Source organism: Neopsephotus bourkii, unplaced genomic scaffold, assembly GCF_033783945.1.
Source record: "Neopsephotus bourkii isolate Nb327-2 ecotype Australia unplaced genomic scaffold, CSIRO-AGI_Nbou_v1 NB_198, whole genome shotgun sequence".
Classification (NCBI taxonomy): domain Eukaryota; kingdom Metazoa; phylum Chordata; class Aves; order Psittaciformes; family Psittacidae; genus Neopsephotus; species Neopsephotus bourkii.
The window spans coordinates 144474-166422 of NW_026900711.1; the positions used below are offsets into that span (position 1 = coordinate 144474).

Consider the following 21949-nt stretch of genomic DNA (forward strand, 5'->3'; position numbering starts at 1 on the left):
CATCAATGTTGGGGTTGGGTGGCTGGTTGAGAGCGGAGCTATGGGGCAGCCGTGGGGCAGGGAGGACCTCCAAGTGCTGAGCTGAGCCCATGGAGAAGGTGGCACCAGGGGACCAGAGGGACCAGGAGAGGCCCAGCCCATAGGGAAGGAGACCACTGGCACAACCAGAGCTGGGTGCACCCAAGGGTGGCGCTGGGGGGTCCCTTTGGGTGCTGGGGTCCCTTTGGGTGGCCCATTGAGGCCGGGTGCCCACCTTTGGGTGCTGGAGGAGCTGGTGGGTAGGTCACTGCCTGCACACATCATGGTGACCATCCCCACACCGCACCCATCTCACTGCGTGTTGGCACCCAAAGGACCTGTTTGAGCACCTCCTGTGTCTGCTGGACCCATCCCAGGACCCATCATCTGCTCCTGGCCTTGAAAGACCCATCCTGACCCCCATCATCTCACCCTGCTTCTCCTGGACCCGTCTTGGTGGCCATCATCACCTCCTGCTCCTGCTGGACCCATCTTGGTGCCCATCATCTCACCCTGCTTCTCCTGGACCTGTTTTGGTGCCCATCATCTCCTCCTGGTCCTGCCCAACTCATTGTGGTGCCCATCATCTCTGCTGGACCCATCTTGGTGCCCATCATCTCTGCTTGGCCCTGCTGGACCCATCTTGGTGCCCATCATCTCTGCTTGGCCCTGCTGGACCCATCTTGGTGCCCATCATCTCTGCTTGGCCCTGCTGGACCCATCTTGGTGCCCATCATCTCTGCTTGGCCCTGCCGGACCCATCTTGGTGCCCATCATCTCTGCTTGGCCCTGCTGGACCCATCTTGGTGCCCATCATCTCTGCTTGGCCCTGCTGGACCCATCTCGGTGCCCATCATCTCTGTTTGGCCCTGCTGGACCCATCTTGGTGCCCATCATCTCTGCTTGGCCCTGCTGGACCCATCTTGGAGCCCATCATCTCCCCATGCTCCTGCTGGACACATCTCAGCATCTGTCACATCTTTCTGGTCCTGCTGGATCCTTCTTGGCACCCACCACGTCCTGGTTCTCCTGGAGCCATCTGGGTGCCCATCACCTCCACTTGGTCATGCCCAAGCCATCTTGGTACCCACCATCCCCTCCTGGACCCATCTTGGTGCCCATCATCTTCTGGTTCTCCTGGACCTGTCTTGGCATCCATCATCTCCTTCTGCTCCTGATGGACCTTCCCTGGTGCCCATCTCTACCCTACTGAACACATCTTGGCATTTGTCAAGTCCTGCTGGGCCCTTCTTGGAGCCCATCACCTCCTCCTGGTCTTGCCTGACCCATCTTGGTGCCCATCATCTCTGCTTGGCCCTGCTGGACCCATCTTGGTGCCCATCATCTCTGCTTGACCCTGCTGGACCCATCTTGGTGCCCATCATCTCTGCTTGGCCCTGCTGGACCCATCTTGGTGCCCATCACCTCCTCTTGGTCCTGCCGGACCCATCTTGGTGCCCATCATCTCCCCATGCTCCTGCTGGACCCATCTCGGTGCCCATCATCTCTGCTTGACCCTGCTGGACCCATCTTGGTCCCTTTTATCCCCTCCTGCTGAGGAGATCTTAGCAGCCATCATCTACTGCTTCTCCTGGACCCACCTTGGAGCCCATCATCTCCTCCTGGTCCTGCATAAACCGCCTTGGTGCCCATCATCAGCTTGGCCCTGCTGAACCCATCTTGGTGCCCAGTATCTCTACCCTACTGGACCCATCTTGGCATGTTGTGTCCTCCTGGACCTGTCTTGGAGCCCATCATCTCCTCCTGATCCTGCATAAACCATCTTGGCACCCATCATCTCACCCTGCTTCTCCTGGACCTATTTTGGTGCCCATCACCTCCTCCTGGTCCTCCCCAACTCACTGTGGTGCCCATCATCTCGGCTTGGCCCTACTGGACCCATCTTGGTGCCCATCTTCTCCTACTTCTGGCCAACTCATCTTGGCACCCATCATGTGCTTGGCCCTGATAAACACATTTTGACACCCATCATCTCCTGTTGGACCCACCTTGGAGCCCATCATCTCTACTTTACCCTACTGGACCCATCTTGGCATGTTGTGTCCTCCTGGACGTATCTTGGAGCCCATCATCTCCTCCTGGTCCTGCATAAACCATCTTCCTGCCCATCATCTCTGCTCGGCCCTGCTGGACCCACCTTGGTGACCATCATCTCCTCCTGGTCCTGCATAAACCATCTTGGTGCCCATCATCTGCTTGGCCCTACTGGATCCACCTTGGTGCCCATCATCTCATGGTCCTACATAAACCACCTTGGTGCCCATCATCTCCGCTTGGCCCTACTGGACCCATCTTGGTACCTGCCATGTCTTCCTACTCCCAGTAGACACATCTTGGTGCCCATCATCTCATTCTGCTCCTTCTGGACCCACCTTGGCACCCATCATCTCCTCCTGCTCCTTCTGGACCCACCTTGGCACCCATCATCTCCTCCTGCTCCTTCTGGACCCACCTTGGCACCCATCATCTCCTCCTGCTCCTTCTGGACCCACCTTGGCACCCATCATCTCCTCCTGCTCCTTCTGGACCCATCTTGGCACCCATCATCTCCTCCTGCTCCTTCTGGACCCCCTTTGGCACCCATCATCTCCTCCTGCTCCTTCTGGACCCATCTTGGCACCCATCATCTCCTCCTGCTCCTTCTGGACCCACCTTGGCACCCATCATCTCCTCCTGCTCCTTCTGGACCCATCTTGGCACCCATCATCTCCTCCTGATCCTTCTGGACCCACCTTGGCACCCATCATCTCCTCCTGCTCCTTCTGGACCCACCTTGGCACCCATCATCTCCTCCTGCTCCTTCTGGACCCCCTTTGGCACCCATCATCTCCTCCTGCTCCTTCTGGACCCACCTTGGCACCCATCATCTCCTCCTGCTCCTTCTGGACCCATCTTGGCACCCATCATCTCCTCCTGCTCCTTCTGGACCCCTTGCACCATCATCTCCTCCTGCCTGGACCCCTTGGCACCCATCATCTCCTGCTCCTTCTGGACCCACCTTGGCACCCATCATCTCCTCCTGCTCCTTGTGAACCCACTTTGGCACCCATCATCTCCTCCTGATCCTCTGGACCCACCTTGGCACCCATCATCTCCTCCTGCTCCTTCTGGACCCACCTTGGCACCCATCATCTCCTCCTGCTCCTTCTGGACCTACCTTGGCACCCATCATCTCCAGCACCCCCCCCAGCACCCTCATCCACCACCCCCTTCCCATTCCTTCCCCATGGCTGCCCCCCAAGTGCCTTCAGCTCCACCCAGGGCGAAGCAGAACCATGGGGGGCACCCAGTAGGTGGTGGTAGTTGCACCCAATGGGTCTGAGGAGCACCCAGTGGGTCTGAGGAGCACCCAATGGGTCTGAGGAGCACCCAGTGGGTCTGAGGAGCACCCAATGGGTCTGAGGAGCACCCAATGGGTCTGAGGAGCACCCAGTGGGTCTGAGGAGCACCCAATGGGTCTGAGGAGCACCCAGTGGGTCTGAGGAGCACCCAATGGGTCTGAGGAGCACCCAATGGGTCTGAGGAGCACCCAGTGGGTCTGAGGAGCACCCAATGGGTCTGAGGAGCACCCAGTGGGTCTGAGGAGCACCCAGTGGGTTTAAGGAGCATCAAATGGATGGTGATTGCCACCCAGTGGAGGGTGAGGAGCACCCAGTGAGTTCAGAAGCATCCAATGGGTGTGAGGAGCACCCAATGGGTTTGAAGAGCACCCAATGAGTTGAGGAGCACCCAATGAGTTGAGGAGCACCCAATGAGTTGAGGAGCACCCAATGAGTGAGGAGCACCCAATGAGTTGAGGAGCACCCAATGAGTTGAGGAGCACCCAATGAGTGAGGAGCAGCCAATGGGTCTGAGGAGCACCCAATGAATTTGAGGAGCACCCAATGGGTTTGAAGAGCACCCAATGAGTTGAGGAGCACCCAATGAGTTGAGGAGCACCCAATGAGTTGAAGAGCACCCAATGAGTTGAGGAGCACCCAATGAGTTGAGGAGCACCCAATGAGTTGAGGAGCACCCAATGGGTTTGAAGAGCACCCAATGAGTTGAGGAGCACCCAATGGGTTTGAAGAGCACCCAGTGAGTTGAGGAGCACCCAATGAGTTGAGGAGCACCCAATGGGTTTGACCAGCACCCAATGAATTTGAGGAGCACCCAGTGAGTTGAAGAGCACCCAGTGGGTTTGAGGGGCACCCAGTGAGTTGAGGAGCACCCAATGGGTTTGAGCAGCACCCAATGAGTTTGAGCAGCACCCAATGGGTTGGGGAGCACCCAATGAGCTTGAGCAGCACCCAGTGGCTTCAATCAGCACCCAGTGGGTGCCAAGGGGGCACCCATCAGCATCTAGAGCCCTATTAAGACCCATTCCTCACCCCCTTCACTTTGAAGCCAGACACTGGTCCTATTGGGGGGGGGTTGTGCCCCATAGATGGGGGTGCCCCATGGATGACTTGGGGGGTGCCCCATAGTGGGGGGGGGGCCTTTACCCCACGCTACCTCCCAGCTCCACTCACTGCCAGGCACCTGGGGGGGGGGGGGGGTTGGTTCCTTCCCCTCCCCCCCACCCACCCACCCCCATTAATTAATTAAATTAATGAATTTCTCCTTCCGTTGGGGCCTTTTTATTTTTTTTGTTTGGTTGGGGTTTTTTTGTTGTTTTTTTTTTTTTTCGGTGGCTTTTTGCCCGTTTTCCCCTCTTTTCGCCCCGTTTTCGTTGGTGGTTTTTTAGGGTTTCTTACCATTATTTATTACGAGGACTTCTTGTTCTTATTAAACGGCAGAAGCTGATGTACAAATCACTCATTAATCATCGATCCTTAATAAAGCCAAGCACGGGGGACACGAGCCCCTCCCCCCACAATGGGCTTGTGGGGGAGGGGGGTGGGGGAGGGGTCGGGGGGGGCCCCTCCCCTCCCCCCCCCACCGGGTCCTGTCTCTGTACCCGGATGTGAATAAAGCTTCGGCTGGAGGCGGCTGCGGGAGCTTTCACTGGGGGAGGGGTGCATGGGGGGCTATGGGGGGGGCTATAGGGGTACATGGGGGTCTATAGGGGTACATGGGGGTCTATAGGGGGGTCTATGTATGGGGTCTATAGGGGTACATGGGGGTCTATAGGGGTACATGGGGGTCTATAGGGGGAGTCTATAGGGGTATGGGGTCTATAGGGGGTATGGGGTCTATAGGGGTGTATGGGGCTCTATGGGGGTATGGGGTCTATGGGGATACATGGGGGTCTATAGGGGTATGGGGTCTATAGGGGTACATGGGGGTCTACAGGGGGTATGGGGTCTATAGGGGTACATGGGGGACTATAGGAGGTAGGGGGTGTCTATAGGAGGTATAGGGCCTATAGGGGGTACATGGGGGTCTATAAGGGGTACGGAGTCTATAACGGGGTCTATGGGGGGGTCTATAGGGGGCATAGGGCCTATAGGGGTACATGGGGGTCTATAGGGGGTATGGGGCCTATAGGGGTACATGGGGGTCTATAGGGGGTAGGGGGACTATAGGGGGGGCCTATAGGGGGCATAGGGCCTATAGGGGTACATGGGGGTCTATAGGGGGTATGGGGCCTATAGGTGTACATGGGGGTCTTATGGGGCTATGGGTGTCTATAGGGGTGTCTATAGGGAGTATGGGAGTCTATAGGGCTACACTGGTGTCTATAGGAGCAGGTGGGTGTCTGTAAGGTGGGTGGGCATCCATAGGGCATATGGGCGTATATAGGGGGTACATGGGTGTCTCTAGGGATATCTATAGGGTGCATGGGAGTCCATATAGGGTATGGGTGTATATATATATATATATATATATATATATATATATATATATATATAAAAAGGTATATGGTGGCTATAGGACCAGGTGAGTGTCTGTAGGACTGAGTGGGTGTCGATTCAGGTGCCTATAAAGGCTGTGGGTGTCTATAGGGATATATGGGTGTCTATAGGGATATATGGGTGTCTGTAGGAGCAGGTGGGTGTCTGTAAGGGGGACAGATGTCTATAGGGGTCTATAGGGTTACATGGGTGTCTATAGGGGGTATGTTTGCCTATAAGGGTGCCTAAGGGGTGTGGGTGTCTATAGGGGTTCATGGATGCCTATAGGGAGGATGGGTGTCTGTAGGGATGCACGGGACTTTATATGGGGTATGGGTGTATGTAAGGATACGTGGGTGTCCATAAGGGGTACTTGGGTGCCTATAGGTGTACATGGGTGTCTATAGGGTTACATGGGTGTCTATAGGGCTGCCTGGGTGTCTATACATGTCCATGGGTGTCTGTAGGGCACATGGGTGTCTATAGGGTGTATGGGTGCCTATAGGGGTGGATGGTTGTGCCTAAAGGGTCTCTATGGGGTCTCTATGGGGTCTCTATGGGGTCTCTATGGGGTCTCTATGGGCTCTCTATGGGGTCTCTATGGGGTCTCTATGGGGTCTCTGGGGTCTCTATGGGTTTCTATGGGGTCTCTATGGGGTCTCTGGGGTCTCTATGGGGTCTCTATGGGGTCTCTATAGGTCTCTATGAGGTCTCTATGGGCTCTCTATGGGCTCTCTATGGGTCTCTATGGGCTCTCTATGGGGTCTCTATGGGCTCTCTATGGGGTCTCTATGGGGTCTCTATGGGGTCTCTATAGGGTCTCTATGGGGTCTCTATGGGTCTCTATAGGGTCTCTATAGGGTCTCTATGGGGTCTCTATGGGGTCTCTATGGGCTCTCTATGGGCTCTCTATGGGGTCTCTATAGGGCTCTATGGGCTCTTTATGGGGTCTCTATCGGTCCCCCCGGGGCAATGGTTCCACCCGGAGCCGTGCAACGCTCGTACCGGTCCCGTCCACTTCCGGTGCCACTTCCGGATCAGCGGCCGGGCCCGGCTCCAGGCCCGAGGTCATTCTCGAGGCTCGGGCTCGCTCCATTTCCGGTTCCGGTTCCGGTTGGGTTCCGGTTCCGGGATGCGGCTGCTCCCGGCGCTGCGGCTCCGGCCGGGCCCGGTGGCGGCGGTGCCCGGGTACCGGCAGGGGCAGAGCCCGGAGCCGCGCACCCGAGAGTACTTCTATTGGGTGGATCACCAGGGACAGGTACCGGGGGACACACACACACATACATACATACATACATACATATATACATACATACAGCGGGGATAACGGGAACACAGCAGGGATAACGGGAACACAGCGGGGATAACGGGAACACAGCGGGGATAACGGGAACACAGCGGGGATAACGGGAGTAACAGGGACCATGCACCCGAGAGTACTTCTATTGGGTGGATCGCCAGGGACAGGTACCGGGGGACACACGGGGATATACATATACATGTATACATACATACAGCGGGGATAACGGGAACACAGCGGGGATAACGGGAACACAGCGGGGATAACGGGGATCGGGAACACGAGAGTTTTTTGGGTGGATAACCGGGAAGGTAACGGGGGGGGGGGGGGGGGGAAACACACACACATTTACATACATACAGCGGGGATAACAGGAACACAGCGGGGATACAGCGGGGATAACGGGGATACACAGCAGGGATAGCAGGGATAACGGGGATACACAGCACGGATAACGGGAACACAGCGGGGATAACGGGGATAATGGGAACACACAGTGGGGATAATGGGGATAACAGGGATAAAAGGAACACAACGGGGATAACAGGAACACACAGCAGGGATAACGGGGATAACAGGAACACACAGCAGGGATAACAGGGATAAGGGGGATAACGGGAACACAGCAGGGATAACAGGGATAAGGGGGATAACAGGAACACAACAGGGATAAGGGGGATAACGGGAACACAGCAGGGATAATGGGAACACACAGCAGGGATAAGGGGGATAACGGGAACACAGCGGGGATAACAGGAACACAGAGCAGGGATAACGGGAACACACAGCAGGGATAACGGTGGTAATGGGGATAACGGGAACACAACGGGGATAACAGGGATCGCACACCCGCAGAGAACTTCTATTGGGTGGATCACCAGGGACAGGTACTGGGGGGGACACGTACATAGGGCGGGGATAACGGGGATACACAGTGGGAATAACAGGAATAATGGGGATAACGGGGATACAGCGGGGATAATGGGGATAACAGGAATACACAGGGGGGATAATGGTAACAACGGGAATACACAGCAGGGATAACGGGAACACCAGGAATAGGGGGGCACCAGGAACAGAGAGAACACCAGGAACGGGGGAAGAACGGGAACAAAATGAGCACCAGGAACAGGGAGGACAACGGGAATTATGGGAACAGGAACAGGGGGGACAACGGGAGCAAGAGGGACACCGGGACATTGGGAACACCAGGAATAGGGAGAACAGGGGGGCACTGGGAACAGGGGGGATACCAGGACACCGGGAACAACAGGAACAGGGCGAGCACCAGGAACAGAGGGAAGACTGGGAATAGGTGGGCACCGGGAACAGAGGGAACAGGAACAGGGGCAGCACCAGGAACACTGGGAACAGAGGGAAAACCGGGAACACCAGGAACAGGGGGGCATCAGAACACCGGGAACATGGGGGGGTGTTCTTGGGAGGGGGGAGAAACAACACCAGATCCACACCGGATCCCGGTTGGATCCCAAACGGGCCCTAAATGGATCCCAAAGGGACAGTAACAGCCTTGGGACGCTGGGGATAGGGTGGCTCCTGGAGAGATCCCAGAGGGATGCCAGCGGGATCCCAGGCAGATCTTGGATGGATCCCAACCAGGATCCATGTGGATCCAAGGCCGATCCCAGTGGGATCCTGGGCAGGCTGCTGGGGACACTTTGGGATTTGGGGGCTTTTTCCTGCTTTTCCAACAGCTTTTCCTGGATGACACCAAAGTGAAGAATTTCATCACCTGCTTCAAAGGTACCGGGGCCCAAAACCACCCCAAAAGGAGCCCTTCCCTGGGATTGATCCTTAACTGGGATCGCAGCCTTGGTTGGGATCCAATCCCGAATCGGGATCCAATACTTGACTGGGATCTGATCACCAATCAGGATCTCATCCGTGAGATCTGATCCTTGATGAAGATCCAACCCTTAACTGGGATCCAATCCTCAATTGGGATCTCATCCGTATTGGGAGTATTCAATTGGGATCCAATCCTTGGGATCCGATCCTGAATCAGGATCCAATACTTGACTGGGATCTGATCCTCAATCAGGATCTCATCCGTGAGCCCTGATCCTTAATGAAGATCCAACCCTTAACTGGGATGGATCCTTAGTAAGGATCTGATCCTTAACTGGGATGCAATCCTCGATTGGGATCTCATCCATATTGGGAGTATTCAATTGGGATCCAATCCTTGGGATCCGATCCTGAATCGGGATCTTATCCATGAGATCTGATCCTTAATGAAGATCCAATCCTTAACTGGGATGCAGTCCTTAACTGGGATCTCATCCATACTGGGAGTATTCAATTGGGATCCAATCCTTGGGATCCAATCCCGAATCAGGATCCAATCCTTACGATTCCATCCTTACTTGGGAGCCTACCTTTAATAAGGAACCCATCCTTATTTGGGATCTAACCTCAAAGTGGGATCTGATCCTTGAAATCCAATTGTTAAATTGGGATCTCATCCTTAACGGGGACGCAATCCTAGAGACCGGATCCTTAACCAGGATTCCAGCCTTAATCAGGATCTGATCCTTAATTGGGATCTCACCCTAAACCCGGATCTCACCCTTAACTGCGATCCCAGCCTTAATGGGAATCTCATCCTTAACTGGGAGCTGATCCTTAAAATCCGGCTGCTACCATCAGTTGGGATCTCATCCTTGAGCTCCAATAACCAGGATCCCATCCATCCTTTATCAGGATCTCATCCTTCAATTGGGATCCCATCCCATGGGAGCAGGTGGGGGGTGGGATCAGCCATCCCTATTTGCATACCCCTTCCCTCCCTCCATCCCCATCACTTCCCATTGGCGCTTCCATCCCTTCTCCCATCAACATCCCAACCTGGAAGAGCCGCATTTAACACCCCCTCCCCATCACTCTCATCCCTGTATCCCAATCCCGGCAGATGTGGCGTTCCTGAGCTTCTTCTTCAAGCACCTGGAGCACAACCGGAGCGGGCGCTACGAGGCGGAATTCCCGTTCCTATCCCGCTGCGGCCGGGAGCGGAATTTCCTCCGCTGTGAGGATCTCCCCATTGTCTTTACCCACCTCCTACCGGGAGATTCCCGGCTCCTGTCCTACTGCGGCGGTGGCGAGCGCTTGGCGGTGCCGTTCCAACCGGAGAAGCTGACGGTATTCCCGGAAAACGGGCGGCTCTATCATCCGGCGCCCCCGAAATCCGGTGGCGTGGGGCTGGTGCGCTCGGCGCTGGCTTGGGAATGGAGCTCCTGCTTCCAATATGAGCATGGGCAGGAGCAGCCCCCAACGCACTTCCTATGGGAAGGCCGCAGTTACCGGCTCACCGGGGAGCTGCTGCCGTTGCTCCGTGCGGGAAGCGCCAAGGAATCATTGGATATTCCCATCTCCACTCAATAGAGTTGAGCCGTGATTCCCAGTGTTCCCATCAGAGCCCAAACCCCAACCACCACCACTAAAGAAGCTTAAACCAGGAGCACGGAGCTGATTCCTAATGGGAATTCGGGATGTTGGGAATGGGGACCTGGAAAGGGGGGGTTATGGGGGAGAGGGATAATAAAAGGCGCCGCGGTGGCGGGTTCTTTGCCGTGAGCCCTTCCAAAGCAGTGGGATTTATTCAGGAATTCCTTGTGTTAATGAACCTGGATAACGGGGAATGGCAGCACCAGAGCTGTGGTGGTGGCGGTGGTGGGAGGAGTGGGGAGCAAGTGGCTAAAGAGCTCCAAACCAAGGAGAAAAGGTGCCAAAAAGGCACCAAAACAAGGGGGGAACCCTCATGGAGATGCCCAAAAAGCTCCAAAACGATGAGAAAACCTGGAAAAGGTGCCAAAGAGGCACCAAAACGAGGGGAAAACTTAGAAAGGGTGCCAAAGAGGCACCAAAACGAGGGGAAAACCTCATGGAGATGCCCAAAAAGCTGCAAAACGAGGAGAAAACTTAGAGAAGGTGCCAAAGAGGCACCAAAACGAGGGAAAAACCTCAGGGAGATGCCCAAAAAGCTCCAAAACAAGGGGAAAACCTCAGGGAAAAGGTGCTAAAGCAGCACCCAACAAGGAGAAACCACAGGGAGATGGCAAAGTGGCACCAAAACGAGGAGAAAAGCTCAGGAGGAGGTGCCAAAGAAGCACCAGAACATGGAGAAAACCCCAGGGAGATGCCAAAAAAACACCAAAACAAGGGGGAAACCTCAGGGAGAAGGTGCCAAAGTGGCACCAAACTGAGAAGAAAATTCAGGTAAATGCCAAAAACCACCAAAACAAGGAGCAACCTGAGGTAGATGGCAAAAAGGCTCCAAAACATAGAGAAAACCTTAGGGAGAAGGTGCCAAAGTGGCACCAAACCAAGGAGAAACTGCAGGGAGATGGCAAAGTGGCACCAAAATGAGGAGAAAACCTCATGGAGAAGGTGCCAAAGTGGCACCAAAACGAAGGGAGATGCCAAAAACCACCAAAACAAGGAGAAAACAGGTGAAAAGTGCCAAAAAGGCACCAAAATGAGAACAACCTAAAGCAGAAGGTGCCAAAAGAGCTCCAAAACAAGGAGAAAACCCTGTTGAGATGCCAACCAAGCTCCCAAACAAGGAGATAACCTGGAGAAGGTGCCAAACACCCCCCAAAAACCAAGGAGGAACCTCAGACAGATGCCCAAAACCACCAAAACAAGGAGAAAACAGGGCGAAAAGTGCCAAAGAGGCACCAAAACGAGAGGAAACCTCAAGCAGAAGGTGCCAAAAGAGCTCCAAAACAAGGAGAAAACCCTCTTGAGATGCCAACCAAGCTCCCAAACAAGGAGATAACCTGGAGAACATGCCAAACACCCCCAGAAAACCAAGGAGGAACCTGTGGTAGATGCCAAAAGCTCCAAAAACCAGCAGCAGCCCCAATTTTGGCCTTGAACCACGGTCTGGTTGTGCCATCAGCGAGGCCACCGCGGTGTCACCAGCGCTGCGGGGTGGGCTGAAGCTCTGCCAAGGTGAAGTAGTCGAGGGTGCCGTGGCGGCAGAGGTTGGCGGTCCACGTGGCGTTGTCCCTGCCGGCGCTCGCCAGCATGCGGCAGAGCTCGGCGCTGACAGCGGTGAAGCGCTCCTCATCCAGAGCATCCTCGGGCATCCCAATGGATGCTACTGGTGGCTGTGGTGTGTCCCATCTGTAGCAGTCCACGGGGTATGGGTAGACCACGAGGCAGAGGTCCTGCAGGACGGAGGTTCGCTGGAGCAAGGTCTTGAGGCCCGTTGTGGACAAGGGGTTGCCAAAGAGGCCCAAGCATCGGAGGAGGGAGCAACGGCACAGAGAGGGGAGAAGGGCTTCCAAGCGGGAGTCGGTGAGTTGGCATTCCATGAGGTCCAGGTGCAGGAGGGAGGAGGAGTTCTCCAAGAGGGAGCAGAGAGGTTGGAGAAGGCTCTCGGTGAAGGGGTGGCCGCTCAAGTCCAGCTTCTTCAGGGCTGGAGCATGGATGCTTTGGGAGAGGAAGGTGAGGTCGCCGGGAAGGAGGTAGCAGAAGGCCAGTTCCAGGCTTTCCAGAGGAGCTTCCAGGTTCCTGGTGGGGAGAGGGAGAAGGAGCCATGAGGACACCAAAGGCACCGGGATTGTCGATCAGTGGAGTGGGGATGGTTCCCAAAGCAAAACACATTGTGGGGGGCTTCTCCTCATGCAGCACCCACAAGTCCTTCTTCTCAGGGCTGCTCCATCCATCCCATCCATCCATCCATCCAACCATCCCATCCGAACCTCCATCCATCTGTCCATCAGCCAGCCATCCCACCCATCTATCCATCCATCCTCCATTCAGTCATGCTCTATCCATCCATCATCCATCCATCCATCATCCATCCATCCACCATCCATCAATCCATCCATCCATCATCCGTCTATCCATCACCAACCCATCTATCCATCCATCACCCATCAGTCCCATCCATCCATCATCCGTCATCCATCCAGCCATCTATCCATCACCCATCAATCCCATCCACCCATCCATCCATCATTCGTCTATCCATCATCTGTCTATCCGTCTATCCATCATCCATGTATCCATCATCCATCCATCCATTATCCATCTATCCATCAGCCATCTATCCATCCATCACCCTTCAATCCCACCCATCCATCCATCATCCGTCTATCCATCAGCTATTCACCTATCCATCATCCATCAATCCCACCCATCCATCCATCCATCATCCGTCTACCCATCATCTGTCTATCCATCATCCATCCTCCATCCAGTCATGCCCTATCCATCCATCATCCATCCATCCATCCATCATCCATCTATCCATCATCCATCCATCTATCCATCATCCATCCATCTATCCATCCATTATCCATCTATCCATCAGCCATCCATCTATCCATCCATCACCCTTCACTCCCACCCATCAATCCATCATTTGTCTATCCATCAGCTATTCACCTATCCATCATCCATCAATCCCACCCATCCATCCATCATCCATCCATCCATCCATCATCTGTCTATCATCCATCCATCTATCCATCCATCCTCCATCCTGTCATGCTCTATCCATCCATCATCCATCCATCCATCCATCCATCATCTGTCTATCCATCAGCCATCCACCTATCCATCCATCATCCATCCATGCTCCATCCATCCATCCATCATCCACCCTATCCATCATCCATCCCATCCATCACCCATCCATCCCATTCCATTTACGGGACCACCCATCCCACCTCCACACCCCACTGAACCCCCTGATACCCACACCCTCTCCCCCCTCCCCGCATCCCTCCGGACCCCATCTCCCCCTTGGAACCGCACCGCAGCAGCTGCCTGAGCTTCCCGGACAACCTCGACGATCCCAAATTGAGCTCCCGGAGCGCCCGGAGCTTCCCGAGGTGCGTGGAAAGGCGCCGGAACCCGGCATCGGCTCCGGCCGCGTGGTGCCGCACGTCCACGTTGCTGTAGGGCAGCTTGAGGCTGAGCAGATCCTGGAACCGGCTGAGCCGCGGCACCACGGTGCAGAGCCCGGCCAGCCCCAGGTTGTTGAAGCGCAGCTCCACGCGGCGCACGCCGCCGGCATCCAGGCATTCCAACAGCGCCACGATCCCGCTCGCCGACAGCTCCTCGGTGTGGAGATCCCGGCAGCGGAGCCGCAGCGCGGTGCCCCCGGCCAGCAGAGCATCCCGGAGCACGCCGCAGGACGTGCTGTTGACGAAGAGGTCGGCGCGGATCTCCACGCCCATGGGATGGGGTGGGGAGGAGCTTCCCGAGGGATGGCGTTTCTGCACTTCCCTTTGGTGTTTGGCCACCTCGAGGCAAGCTTTGGCCAATGCCACTGTGCCGGACCACAGGCTCAGCCCTTCCGGCCCGCGGTCGCTGGGGCTGTCGTGGTCCTGGAGCCCGGTCATGTCCAACACCCGCAGGTGGCACTGTCTGGAGATGGGGAGACAGGGAATGGGGTTGGAAAGGAGGGAATGGGGAGAGCTCCCGGCCCTGAAGGGGGTGGTGAGGCCCAAAGGGGTGGATGCTCCATCCCTGGAAGCGGTCAAGGCTCCACGGAGACTTTGGAGCAGGTCCAGTGCCTAAAGGGGCTCCAGGAAACCTGGATTGGGGCTTTGGATGAGGGATGGGATGAGGAGGAATGGCTCCAGCTGGAAGAGGGAAGAGTTGGATGGGACCTTGGGATGACGTTCATCCCCATGAGGGTGCTGGGACACTGGAAGAGGTTGAATGGAGAGGCTCTGATCCAGGCCAGGTTAGACAGGGCTTGGAGCAATGGGGCTTTGGACAAGGGATGAGGAGGAACAGCTCCAACTGGAAGAGGGAAGAGTTGAATGGGACCTTGGGATGAAGTTCATCCCCATGAGGGTGCTCGGATACTGGAAGGGGTTGAATGGAGAAGCGCTGGATCACTGGAACTGATCCAGGCCAGGCTGGATGGGGCTTGGAGCAATGGGGCTTTGGACAAGGGATGGAGGGATGGGATGAGGAGGAATGGCTCCAACTGGAAGAGGGAAGAGCTGGATGGGACCTTGGGATGAAGTTCTTCTCCATGAGGGTGGTGGGACACTGGAAAGGGTTGAATAGAGAAGCACTGGATCACTGGAACTGATCCAGGCTAGGTTGTACGGGCTTGGAGCAATGGGGCTTTGGACAAGAGATGAGGAGGAACAGCTCCAACTGGAAGAGGAAAGAGTTGGATGGGACCTTGGGATGAAGTTCTTCTCCCTGAGGGTGGTGGGACACTGGAAAGGGTTGAATAGAGAAGCGCTGGATCACTGGAACTGATCCAGGCCAGGTTGGATGGGGCTTGGAGCAATGGGGCTTTGGAGAAGGGATGAGGGATGGGATGAGGAGGAATGGCTCCAATCGGAAGAGGGAAGAGTTGAATGGGACCTTGGGGTAACGTTCATCCCCATGAGGGTGCTGAGATACTGGAAGGGGTTGAATGGAAAAGCTCTGATCCAGGCCAGGTTAGACAGGGCTTGGAGCAATGGGGCTTTGGAGAAGGGATGGAGGGATGGGATGAGGAGGAATGGCTCCAGCTGGAAGGAGGAAGAGTTGGATGGGACCTTGGGATGAAGTTCTCCTCCATGAGGGTGCTGGGACACTGGAAGGGGTTGAATGGAGAAGCACTGGATCACTGGAACTGATCCAGGCCAGGTTGGACGGGGCTTGGAGCAATGGGGCTTTGGAGAAGGGATGGAGGGATGGGATGAGGAGGAAAGGCTCCAGCTGGAAGAGGGAAGAGCTGGATGGGACCTTGGGATAAAGTTAATCCCCATGAGGGTGGTGGGATACTGGAAGGGGTTGAATGAAGGATCACCGGACCCAATTGGCCAGGTCTTGGAGCACCCTGCTCTAACACAAGGTGCTCCCATGGAACTGGACGCTCTTCAAGATCCCTTCCAACCCAAACCATTCCATGCCTCCCATCACGCTCACAGTCCACCATTGACCACCACCACCACCCCATGGAACCAGAGCCCCAGGGCACCCCCATACCTGGGCCCTTGCTGTGCCTCCTCCAGCGCCCTCCGTACGGTGGCCACCACGGCGGCGAGCACGGCCTGGACGCAGAGCTTGTCGGGGGGCGCGCGGTGGGCGCGGTGCCGGGGGTGCCTGCAGCGGCCCAGCAGGCACCGGAAGCTGAGCACGGGGAAGGGCCAGGAGGTGACCAGGTCCTGCAGGGCGAGCGCGCGGCCGTCCAGGAAGGCCGCGTGGAACAGGACGGGGTAGAGCTCGGAGGGAAGGAAGGGCAGAGCGCGGCGGGCGTCGGGCCGGTGGCCGAGCAGGCGGCGGGCGCACAGGAGGACGAGGCTGTGCATGGTGCTGTGGGGCTGGACCCACAGGGGGTGCCCCCACACACACAGAGACAGGGGGGACCTGGGGAAAGAGGCAAAAGGAAGGCTGTGGTGGGAGATGTAATGTGAAACCACACACACATCAATGGGGCGGCCTGATGCATCCCTAATGGAGACCTGTCAGCAGTGGGGCAACACTAAACCAGGCCTATCGTCAATGGGGCACCACTAAACCAGGCCTATCATCTATAGGGCATCACTAAACCAGGACTACCGTCAATGGGGCACCACTAAATCAGGCCTATCGTCAATGGGGCACCACTAAACCAGGCCTATCGTCAATGGGGCACCACTAAACCAGGCCTATCGTCAATGGGGCACCACTAAACCAGGCCTGTCATCTATGGGGCACCACTAAAGCAGACCCGTCATCTATGGGGCATCACTTAAGTAGGCCTATCATCAATGGGGCACCACTAAACAAGGCCTATCATCAATGGGGCATCACTAAACCAGGCCTATCATCAATGGGGCACCACTAAACCAGGCCTATCATCAATGGGGCACCACTAAACTAGGCCTATCATCAATGGGGCACCACTAAACTAGGCCTATCATCAATGGGGCACCACTAAACCAGGCCTATCATCTATGGGGCACCACTAAACTAGGCCTATCATCAATGGGGCACCACTAAACTAGGCCTATCATCAATGGGGCACCACTAAACCAGGCCTATCGTCAATGGGGCACCACTAAACCAGACCCATTCATCAATGGGGCACCACTAAACCAGGCCTATCATCAATGGGGCACCCCTAACCCAGCCCCCCATCAATGGGGCACCCCACTGCATCCCTGTGCCCCATCACAGAGCCCCCCCCAGCACCCCTAAACCAGACCCCACTAAAAGGGCACCCACAGCACCCATCCCATTGGCCAAAACACAGCCCCATCCCCCCCCCGAGACCATCACCCCCAATGCAACCCCATTAAAAGGGCACCCCCAACACCCCCAAACCAGCCCCATCCCATAGAGGACCCCCTAAACCAGGCCCCCACCACCACTATGGAACCCCTAAACCAGGCCCCCCCCACTATGGGATGCCCTAAACCAGCCCCCCCCCATGTGGGACCCCCTACACTATGGGACCCCCCACTATGGGACCCCCTAACCCAGGCTCCCCCCCACTATGGGACCCCCAAACCCCCCCCCCCACTATGGGAACCCCCAAACCCACCCCCCCCCACTATGGAACCCTTAAACCAGGCCTCCCCCCGCGATGGGACCTCCCCTAAGCTAGGCCACACACACACAATGGGACCCCCTAATCCAGGCCCCCCCACTATGGAACCCCTAAACCAGGGCCCACCCCCACTATGGACCCCCCAAACCAGCCCCCCCCACTATGAGACCCCCAAACCCACCCCCCCCATACGGGACCCCCAAACCAGGCCCCCCCGACCCCAGGACCCCCCCAAAATGGCGCCGCCCGCACCCTCTCACCGCCGCTCTCCCCACACTTCTCCTCTTCCGCGCCGACGCCGGGCTCCACCAATCAGAGCGAGACATCCGCCAGAAAAGGCGGGACCAACGGCCGCAACGACCGCCCTTCTCCCACCCCATTGGCTCTTGTCGCTGTCTGTCATCGCTTCCTCGCTTCCCATTGGATGAGCACTGGCGGGAGACGGAGGTTCGAGCTGCCGCTGCTGTGAGGAACGGGGGGCTCCGGGCGGCCGCGTCTGACCCGGACCGGGACCCCCAACCCGGGACCCCCAAAACTGGGACCCCCAAAACCGGGACCCCCAAAACCGGGACCCCCAACCCCGGACCCCCAGGCCCGGCCTCGGACCCGGGACCCCGGACCCCATCCCCACTCCCCATGGAGGAGCGGCTGCGGGAGGTGAAGGCGCTGCTGAAGCGATGGGAAGCGGAGTTCGTGCGGGAGCGGCAGAGGAAGCCCGAGCAGGTACCGGGATGGAGGGGGGATGGAGGGGTAACGGATAATGGGTAATGGATAATGGATCGGTAATGGATCGATAATGGGTAATGGATCGGTAATGGATAACGAATGGGTAATGGGTAGTGGATAACGGATGGGTAATGGGTAATGGATGGGTAATGGATAACGGATGGGTAATGGATGGATAATGGATGAGTAATGGATAACGGATGGATAATGGATGGGTAATGGATCAGTAATGGATGAGTAATGGATCTATAATGGATAATGGATCAGTAATGGATGAGTAATAGATCGGTAATGGATAATGGATGGGTATTGGATGGGTAATGGATAATGGATGGGTAATGGGTCGATAATGAATAATGGATGGGTAATGGATTGGTAATGGATAATGAATGGGTATTGGATGGGTAATGGACAATGGATGGGTAATGGATAATGGATGGGTAACGGATGGGTAATGGATGGATAAGGGATGAGTAATGGATAACGGATGGGTAATGGATGGGTAATGGATAATGGATGGGTAATGGATGGATGATGGGTAATGGATGGATGATGGGTAATGGATTGATAATGGATAATGGATTGGTAATGGATGGGTAATGGATCGGTAATGGATAATGGATGGATATTGAATGGTTAATGGATAATGGGTGGATAACGGATGGGTAATGGATGGATAACAGAAGATAAATGGATAACGGATGGGTAATGGATAGTGAGTAATGGATAATGGATGGGTAATGGATAATGGGTAATGGATGGGTAATGGATAATGGATGGGTAATGGATGAGTAATGGATAATGGATGAGTAATGGATCAGTAATGGATCGGTAATGGATTGGTAATGGATATTGGATGTGTAATGGATGGATGATGGGTAATGGATGGGTAATGGATGGATGATGGATAATGGATGGGCAATGTATGGATAATGGATCAATAATGGATCGGTAATGGATAATGGATGGGTAATGGATGAGTAACGGATAATGGATGAGTAATGGATCAGTAATGGATCGGTAATGGATTGGTAATGGATATTGGATGTGTAATGGATGGATGATGGGTAATGGATGGGTAATGGATGGATGATGGATAATGGATGGGCAATGGATGGATAATGGATCGATAATGGATCGGTAATGGATAATGGATGGGTAATGGATGGATAATGGATCGATAATGGATGAATGATGGATAATGGATAGGTAATGGATAATGGATGGATAACAGATCAATAATGGATGGATAATGGATAGGTAATGTATGGATAATGGATCGATAATGAATAGTGGATCGATAATGGATGGTTGATGGATAATGGATGGGTAATAGATGGATAATGGATCAATAATGGATCAGTAATGGACAGTGGATGATTTCTAACAGATGGATAACAGATGGATAATGAATCGATAATGGATGATGGATAATAGGTGGATAATGGATGGATAATAGATGGATGATGGATCAGTAATGGATCGATAATGGACAGATAATGGATGGATGCATGGATGGATGATGGATGGATAGTGGATAGATAATGGATGGATGGATGGATGGATGGATGGATGGATGGTTAATGGATGGATGAATGAATGGATGGATAATGGATGGATGAATGGATGGATGGATGGATGGATGGATGGATGGATAATGGATGGATGAATGGATGGATGGATAATGGATGGATGGATGGATGGATGGATAATGGATGGATGAATGGATGGATGGATGGATGGATGGATGGATAATGGATGGATGGATGGATGGATGGATGGATAATGGATGGATGAATGGATGGATGGTTAATGGATGGATGAATGGATGGATGGATGGATGGATGGATGGATGGATGGATGGATAATGGATGGATGGATGGATGGATGGATAATGGATGGATGAATGGATGGATGGATGGATGGATGGATGGATAATGGATGGATGGATAATGGATGGATGAATGGATGGATGGATGGATGGATGGATGGATGGATGGATAATGGATGGATGAATGGATGGATGGATAATGGATGGATGGATGGATGGATAATGGATGGATGAATGGATGGATGGATGGATGGATGGATGGATAATGGATGGATGGATGGATGGATGGATGGATAATGGATGGATGGATGGATGGATGGATAATGGATGGATGAATGGATGGATGGATGGATGGATGGATAATGGATGGATGGATAATGGATGGATGAATGGATGGATGGATAATGGATGGATGGATGGATGGATGGATGGATGGATAATGGATGGATGAATGGATGGATGGATGAATGGATGGATGGATAATGGATGAATGAATGGATGGATGCATGGATGGATGATGGATGAGTGGGTGGATGGATGGATGGATGGATGGATAATGGATGGATGAATGGATGGATGGATGAATGGATGGATGGATAATGGATGAATGAATGGATGGATGCATGGATGGATGATGGATGAGTGGGTGGATGAATGGATGGATGATAGATGGATGATAGAGGGATGGATGGATGACGGATGGATGGATGCATGGATGGATAATGGATGATGGATGGATGGATAATAGCTGGATGATGGGTGGATGTGGAGAGGATCCACAGAGGACAACGGGGGGGAGGGGGAAGGAGGGATCAGGGCTGGAGCACTCTGCTCTGATGGAACTGTCCCTGCCCACATCAAGGGTTGGAGCTGAACAAGCTTTAAGATCCTTTCATCCCAAAGCATTCCATGAGGAATCCCTGTAAGTTACATCGTGCACATCCCTATCTGTGATGGGGAAGGGCTGAGGGACCTGGGGGGTTCAGTCTGGAGCAGAGAAGGCTCAGGGGGGACCTGATGGCTCCCTACAAGTGCCTGAGAGGAGGATGGAGCCAGGAGGGGCTGGGCTCTGCTCCCAAGGAACAAGGCATGGACTGGATGAGCTTAAAGCTCTTTTCGAACCTCATTGGTTCCATGAAATCGCAGGAGAACGGAGATCCCAGGGTCAGGAATGGGCATACCACCCCTCAAATCCCATTCTATACAACCATGGAACGGTTTGGGATGGAAAGGACCTTAAAGCTCCTCCAGTTCCAACCCCACCTTCCATTTGCTCCAAGCCCCTGTTTCCAACCTGGATTCTCACTTAAAACGGGACCAGTGCATTCCATGCATTCCAATGGTGATTCCGGATGTGTTTCCATTGCAGGCCGACATCCAGGCAGCTCCGGAGGACACCAGGAGTGAGTGAGACCTCTTGGGGTCCTCGGTGCTTGTGGGGTCCCCGTGTGGGTGCTGCATGGGTGCGGGTGCCCAAATGGATCCTGGAGGAGTGAAGGCTCCTGAAGGGGAGACCTTGGAGCAGCTCCAGTGCCTAAAGGGGATGCAGGGAGCATGGATTGGGGCTTGGGACAAGGGATGCAGGGATGGGATCTTGGGATGAAGTTCATCCCCATGAGGGTGCTGGGACACTGGGAAGGGTTTGAAGGGAGAAGTTTGGGATGCTCCATCCCTGGCCATCAGAATCCCATTGGATCTTTCCACGTTGCTGCCTC

At 54.7% G+C, this 21949-nt stretch overlaps 2 protein-coding genes and 1 long non-coding RNA gene across 3 annotated transcripts; 1 reads left to right on the top strand and 2 right to left on the bottom strand.

Moving 5' to 3' along the window:
• Positions 1 to 371: 371 nt before the first annotated feature.
• On the bottom strand, positions 372 to 2597 carry LOC133207404 (uncharacterized). Its single transcript, XR_009724036.1, has 3 exons — positions 2568 to 2597; positions 1425 to 1455; positions 372 to 457 (listed from the first exon to the last, which is right to left on the bottom strand). It is a non-coding gene; the product is annotated as an uncharacterized LOC133207404 (long non-coding RNA).
• Positions 2598 to 6961: 4364 nt separating this feature from the next.
• On the top strand, positions 6962 to 10589 carry LOC133207405 (UPF0598 protein C8orf82 homolog). Its single transcript, XM_061344264.1, has 3 exons — positions 6962 to 7113; positions 8871 to 8919; positions 10088 to 10589. Exons 1-3 carry the CDS (start codon positions 6988 to 6990, stop codon positions 10555 to 10557), a joined length of 645 nt encoding a protein of 214 aa, XP_061200248.1. The 5' UTR covers positions 6962 to 6987; the 3' UTR covers positions 10558 to 10589.
• Positions 10590 to 12092: 1503 nt separating this feature from the next.
• On the bottom strand, positions 12093 to 16454 carry LOC133207406 (leucine-rich repeat-containing protein 14-like). The gene is made up of 3 exons (XM_061344265.1): positions 16072 to 16454; positions 13945 to 14559; positions 12093 to 12693 (listed from the first exon to the last, which is right to left on the bottom strand). The coding sequence occupies exons 1-3, from the start codon at positions 16452 to 16454 to the stop codon at positions 12093 to 12095; spliced, it is 1599 nt and encodes a 532-aa protein (XP_061200249.1).
• Positions 16455 to 21949: the final 5495 nt, after the last annotated feature.

What these genes read in the sequence shown, in the direction of transcription:
- LOC133207406 (XM_061344265.1), bottom strand. Translation starts at nt 16,454, where the DNA reads ATGCACAGCCTCGTCCTCCTGTGCGCCCGCCGCCTGCTCGGCCACCGG. An exon ending in GTGGTGGTCAATGGTGGACT is followed by an intron (nt 14,560 to 16,071) that starts GTGAGCGTGATG and finishes CCCCATCTCCAG; the next exon opens with ACAGTGCCACCTGCGGGTGT. An exon ending in AAGCTCAGGCAGCTGCTGCG is followed by an intron (nt 12,694 to 13,944) that starts GTGCGGTTCCAA and finishes TCTCCCCACCAG; the next exon opens with GAACCTGGAAGCTCCTCTGG.
- LOC133207405 (XM_061344264.1), top strand. Translation starts at nt 6,988, where the DNA reads ATGCGGCTGCTCCCGGCGCTGCGGCTCCGGCCGGGCCCGGTGGCGGCG. An exon ending in GGGTGGATCACCAGGGACAG is followed by an intron (nt 7,114 to 8,870) that starts GTACCGGGGGAC and finishes CTTTTCCAACAG; the next exon opens with CTTTTCCTGGATGACACCAA. An exon ending in TTTCATCACCTGCTTCAAAG is followed by an intron (nt 8,920 to 10,087) that starts GTACCGGGGCCC and finishes CAATCCCGGCAG; the next exon opens with ATGTGGCGTTCCTGAGCTTC.